Genomic DNA, 6,209 nt, shown 5'->3' with positions numbered 1-6,209 from the left:
CCTTAGGATTGGGAATTGCGTCCAATCTCATTGAATAGTCCCATTAACAGCCTTTCCAGAGACATCCTGGTGGGGCTGACACTGATGGGGCAGCGCTGGGGGCAGTGCTGGGATTCACTCTGGGAATGGAGAACTTGGGGCAGAGCAAGAGCGAAACGGGGTTCAATTAATGGCTAAAAGAGCAAAGTTCACCCAGAGACCGACCCAAACTCCTTGGCCAGACTGAGGACCATGGCCGGGTCCTGACAGGGCAGAGGGAAGGGGTAGGAGGGGTTTGGAGGGTCCGGAGTGATGCAGCCATGGGAAAGGGATGAGGGAAGCAAGCAATGGCGATGAGAAGGAATTCGTCCCTGTGAGGGTGGGGAGGCCCTGGCACAGGGTGCCAAGAGCAGCTGTGGCAGTGCCCAAGGCCAGGCTGGACATTGGGGCTTGGAGCACCCTGGGACAGTGGGAGGTGTCCCTGCCGTGGCAGGGGTGGCACTGGGTGGGGTTTGAGGTCCCTTCCCATCCCACCCATTCCATGGTTCTGATTCTTCACACCTGAAACCCTTTGGGTGTGAAATCTTTCCTTTACGTGCTCCAGGTGCTCTGAGCCTCCGAGGGGAACAGGACCGGGGGAAGGAAGGGAAAACCAGGGAGAGAGAGGAAGGACAACCCTGGCCCAACAATGAGCTAGGGAGTTTGGGCTTTAACCCGGGCTTGTCGTTTCACAGGAGAGAGAATGTGCAAGTGGTCCCCAGTGGGGCCTGCAGGGACTCCTGGCCGTGCTCCCAGTCCCACCTTCCCAGGAAAGTCCCCGTGGGAGCACCTCTGTGTCCCGTGGCAGGTGGGAAGTGGCGCTTTGGTCCCTTTCACAGCAGAATCTGTCGTGTGTGACACTCGTGGCTCAGCGTGAGCGCTCCTGCTCCTGCTCGAGTGTGAGCCAAGAGCCGAGCGGGGACGGGAGACGGGAGCAGAGTTCAGCAGCAATGAGGCATCGGGTGGCAACCTCCACACCCAGGGTAATGAACACTCTCCAGGCTCCTCGCAGCTCTCCGGGAGGGAACAGCCTCAGCCAAGCTGCGTGTCCTGCGAGGGGGATGTGGAAGAGGGCATCCCGGGGGGTCCCAGGGTCCTCGTTCCTGCGGGGTTGGGATTTACTGGTTCTCCCCCAGATCAGAAACCCCCTGGGCGTGGGGAGAGCTGGGGACAGGAGGTGGGTGGGACCAGCACAGCATCTCCCCGGGAGAGGAGTCAACGTCAGTGCCCCAGGAGAAACGAAGGGAGAGAGGGGAGAGGCGAGATGCTCCTCTGGACAAGCACTAAAATCATGCCAGAGGTTTCCAGCCCCTCTCTCGGCCCAGAGAGAGGTTTGGCTACACCTTCTCGGACATCCCCCTGGGCAGGGTCTGGGGGGAGTGGAGCTCCATGGACTGGCGCCGCCGGACCTCCCGCTCGGCCCAGTCCTGCTCGGGCTCGCAGCCCTTGAGGATGGCCAAGCGCTCCGAGAGGGTTTTGGCCTGCGGGAACAGGACGTAGTTGTAGAGGATCGAAGCTGCTGCAGCCCCAATCAGGGGGCCCACCCAGAACACCTGGGGAGGAGAGAAGAGTGGGGTGAGCAAAACCCAGCCTGGCTTTGAGGGGTGGGGAGGAGCTCTGAGGGACACTCCGGGAGCTTGGGTTCCTTCCTGGCAACAAAACACGAGGTCAGCTCTGCTCTGGCCATCGCTGGGGACCTGAACTCCTCTCCAGTGCCTGGATATTCCCAACCATCCCCTTCCAGCTTTCCCCCTCTGCTCAGAGCCTGGCATTAATGACAGGCCCATTGGGGATGTGCTGAGTGATGTGAGACCGTCTGCAGGAGCATTTTCCTACCCACTCACGGATTGCTGTGGGAGGAGGAGGAGGCAGCGGCCTGGGCCAGACACCTTGGCACACATCAGGAACCAGCTGGGCTCTTTGCAGATGAAAACAATAAAATCTCCTGATCTGGAAAGGGCCCAAGAAGTCCAGCTTCTGGCCCTGCTCAGGACAACGCCACCAATCCCACCCCGTGCCTGAGAGCGCCGCCCAAATTCCCCTGGAGCTCTGGCAGGCTCAGAGCCACGGCCGTTCCCTGGGGAGCCAGGGAGTGTTCCCAAAGGTGTACCCAGATCCAGGAACCAGGAAAGCTCCCCAGGACTGGCAGCAGCTCCACGTTCCATTGGTTTTTTCCCTGTGCTAAGTCATGTCAACAGACCTCACACCCCGATCCTGTTGCAACGCTCCCAGTGTGGAGTTTGGAAAAGCCAATTATGCAGCCAGCAGCCCCACCTCCTGCTCCTAATCTCTCCATCTCTCCTCCAGCTGGGAGCTGGCATGGAAATGCCGGGATTTTGTCTGGCTTGGTGAGTTTCGAGGAATACTGGCAGTTTGGGGGCCTCATCCAACCCAACCCCCAGAGCCGAGTTCTCACCCAGTGGTCGCTGAAGTCTCCGACGACGACGGCGGGGGCGAAGGACCTGGCGGGATTCATGGAGCAGCCGGTGTAACGGATCTGCCGGGAACACCATGGTCGGTGTCAGCATTAAGCCCTTTCACCACATTTTATAAAATGTTGGGGTGTCATTAGGGTTAATCATTCCCTGAGCTGCTGCTTCACCCTCCAGCATTCCTGTTCCCAGAAAAGGGATTCCAGGAGCCGCCACCGCCTGAGTCAACCCGGTGAGGTGCCTGAGCTCGTGCGTCCCGAGCGTGGCGTTGCTGGGGGATGACTGCGGGCATGGGCTCCCAGTCCTGCCGACAATTCCCTGTCCTGCCTCTGACGAAGGACACAGGGGCCTGTGGAGCGTTGAGGATGGAAGGTGTGGTGTGACCAACAGTGTTTTCCTGTGGGCACGGGGTGTGGGGGCTGCTTTGGGGCGTCATCCAGGTGGGATTTCCCTGAGCGTCCATCCCAAACACTTCCCAGGCTCGTCATGCTCTTGAGAGCCCCAGCTGCCAACACGGTCACTCCAGGAGAGATCCCGCGGATCCCTGGAGCTCCCTATGGGACTCAAGGAGAGGCAGAGTCCAGAAATTCAAGCTTTTCATGCCAAATAAAAGCTGAGCTCAGTCCACAGCTCTCCCATGGCTTGGATGGGATTTTTCCCTCTCTCCACTGGAAAACCACGGGTTACACGTTCCCCTCAAGCCCGGAGATGCAGCCAAACCAACTTCGGGCATAAACAAAACGAGAACCCCAAAAGTGCCAAGTTTTGGCCCATCCACTCACCCCGAGGAGGTGCCCCACAGCCACAGAGAGGCCAATGGAGAGGGCAGGGGAGCCCAGGTTGTCCTCACGCCGCTCGTCTGTGGAAGCAAAGACGCACAGCACCAGCTGGAAGGTGAGGAACAGCTCCACCGTCACCGCCTGCCCCGTCGTGGTCTCATTGTGCAGCTGGAACGGGAGCAAAAACGTGTTCCAGGGCCGAGTTCCGTGAGCGGATGGGAGATGTGGAGAGGAATCCAAAATCAGGGGGAGCCAAAGGAGACAGGGGAGATTTTGGGCACCAGAAAGAAAAAATTTCCCAGGTAGAAGAAGCGGCTCAATGGGAAATGCTCGACTGATCTCTCAGGAAATTTTATTGGCATTTTTTTGGTATTTTTCCATTTTTCTTTTCCTCATACGCAGAATGCCTTTTGGAAAAGTTTACAGGTTGCATTTTGAAGACATCGAAAAGAAATATTTTGGCATGAAAAAAGAAAAAAAATTCCCTTTCCACTTTTTTTGACTCAGAGAATTTGTCAGGTCTGATCTGGAGCTGTTCCTGGCTGCACCCCCTCTCCTCCAACTCTGTCCCTTCTTTCCCTGTGTCCCCCCAAATCTGATCCTGTTGCTCAGCGGTCCCAGGAAGGTCCTAACTGCCCTCCTGCCCGAGCTCCAGAGTCAGATCTTCCTCATTCTCCTCTCCAGTATTCCCCTCCATTTTTATCGGGATAATCTGTGCAGGCAGCAGCACGATGAACAGCCCACAGGGAAAAAAAACCTTCTCAAAATCCCCAGTTCCCACTTTCAGGTGGTTTAGGCTGTAAACCAGCAAAGCTGGAGCAGTCTGAGTCTCCCTTAAACCTCCTTTTATTACCCTGGGTCATTATCGGCCTAAATCCCTTTGTTCAGATTAAACCACAATCCCTCTTTTTAACCCTCTTAATCACGCTGCAGCTGAGTCCTGGCAGTGCCTCCCTGCCGTGGGAAAGGCGATTTCCATGAGCTGCTTCCCATCCCGATCCCTGCTCCTCCCTCGCTCCGTCGGGGCTGGGTGATGCTGATCCCGGCAGGTGCCTGTGCCGCCCTGGGATGGTGGGCACGGAGGGGGGACAGCGAATCCCTGGGTTTCGGTTCCTTTCCCTCTCTGGTTATCACATGCAGCCGTGGGGAAGGGGGTGTTGGAGGCTGGGATACCACTGGAGAATCCCCCATGGCTTCCTAAGCTTCCCTGCCTTTATTTTTTCCCTGTCTGAAGTCAGCCTGAGATCCTTGTGATGCTTTAGGGAATCCATGTGCTGTGCTTTGGGATGACCCAGCTGGATCCGGTGGGACCATCCCGTCACAATGCAAGCAACGAGCTTAATCTAATGAAAATCTGGGATTTAGACCCAAATCTCTCCTCTCCCCACCACTCCAGCAACCTGGAAATTGTGGCTTTGCCAAAGCAGAGCTGGGAAGAGGCTCCCACACCAGAGGGGAAGTTGGGATGAGCCTGGGACAGGAGGAAGGCACAGGTGCTATTTCAGACGCGTCCTTCCTTAAACCCCTGGGACCCCCAGAATCCAAGTCCTCCCCAGTGCAGCCCCAGGGGAAACTGAGATGGTTCTGACTCCACGGGAGGTGTTTGTGGCCAGCTGGATCCTTCCTCTGGCTTTAGGGACATTTTTGGCACCAATACGAAAAGAGGAAACATTTCCCAGGTGGAAGAAGTGGCTCAATGGGAAATACTTGATTGACCTCCGGAAATTTTAGCCCTAAAACCAGAGGAGGAAGATGAGTCCTGCCTTCATCCCTGCTCCCGGCAGGACCCGTGGAGCAGCAGGGTCCCGGTGCTGGGCTGCGGCATTCAGAGGCTCCCTCGCCGACCCCAGAAGGTCTTTGCTGGCCACAAGCCCCTTCCTCCCACCCCTCAGCCTTCCCAAAGAGCCTGCCCAGCTTTTCCAAAGACCCTGCCCAGCCTCCCCGTGCCCTCCCAAGCCCATCCTCTGCCAAAGCCTCACCTTGTTGAGGGCCAGGCCCTCCCGGGAGTCGGCCGGGGTGATCTCGTGCAGGATGGCAGCGCCCACCACCCCCCCCAGCAGCTGGGCCACCACGTAGAAGAGGGCACGGAGCAGGGAGAGCTGTGAGCCCAGGAGACAGCCCAGGGTCACGGCGGGGTTGATGTGGGCGCCGCTGACGTGGCCCAGGGCCTGCACCAGGGTCCCGATGGCCAGGCCGAAGGCCAGCGCGATCTGCAGGGTGCTCGGGGCCGGCGCCGAGGGCCAGTTCAGGGCAGAGCCGAGGCCGAAGAGGACGAAGACCAAAGTCGCCAGGAATTCCGCCAAGACGGCCCTGGTGAAGGCGATGGAGCGCAGTTCCCACATCATGGAGGCTCCCAGGAGTGACCCTGCCTGGAGTGTCCTCAGTGCCCACCTGCTGCTGTGTCCCTGAGGATGAGCTGGGACAGCGTTTATATATCTGGAGGCGGGGGGGCCACAGGATCAGCTGCTGAAGGAGATGGGATCGTGGTCCCAGGAAATCTGATGCTTTTTTCCTTCCGTGTTCCAGCTGAGGGAACATCAGATCCTGCCCCTTCTATTAAAGCCGGGGAATGCAGCCACCCTCGGGAGGTCACACATCAGCCTCCAGCGCTGCCGGGAAGGACGGTTCCCATTCTCCTGGGCTTCCTTAGCTGGGATCTATCCCCTGAGCTGCCATTGCAGCTGGACCCTGGGAGCATGGGAAGGGCAGGGAGCAACGGGGGGTCTGTGGAGCTGGAGCTGAGGTCGGGTTGTGTTGAAAATCAGGCTGTGATTTAACAACCAGAAAAATCCAGGAACACAGAGGGATTCCTGGGGGTGTCCTGTGCAGGGTCAGGGGCTGGAGTCAATGATTCTTGAGAGTCTCTTCCAGCTGAGGATATTCCACGATTCCATGCAAAGTGAGTGCAGGGGAGGCACAAAACTCCAGGTGATTCACTACAGCTCAGCTCCTCAGAGTACCAGAATTTTGCAGCCTGGGC

At 58.0% G+C, this 6,209-nt stretch overlaps 1 protein-coding gene across 1 annotated transcript; it reads right to left on the bottom strand.

The window, feature by feature from the left end:
• Positions 1–465: 465 nt before the first annotated feature.
• Positions 466–5,816, bottom strand: AQP2 (aquaporin 2). The gene is made up of 4 exons (XM_042025749.1): positions 5,209–5,816; positions 3,233–3,397; positions 2,435–2,515; positions 466–1,571 (listed from the first exon to the last, which is right to left on the bottom strand). The coding sequence occupies exons 1-4, from the start codon at positions 5,572–5,574 to the stop codon at positions 1,356–1,358; spliced, it is 828 nt and encodes a 275-aa protein (XP_041881683.1). The 5' UTR covers positions 5,575–5,816; the 3' UTR covers positions 466–1,355.
• Between the last annotated feature and the right edge of the window lie 393 nt (positions 5,817–6,209).

This window comes from Corvus kubaryi, unplaced genomic scaffold (genome assembly GCF_017639235.1).
Source record: "Corvus kubaryi isolate FWS band 111438036 unplaced genomic scaffold, C.kubaryi_AGA036_p1.0 37277, whole genome shotgun sequence".
Classification (NCBI taxonomy): domain Eukaryota; kingdom Metazoa; phylum Chordata; class Aves; order Passeriformes; family Corvidae; genus Corvus; species Corvus kubaryi.
The sequence above is the reverse complement of the archived record's forward strand: the minus strand, read 5'-3'. Positions and strand labels throughout refer to the sequence as shown.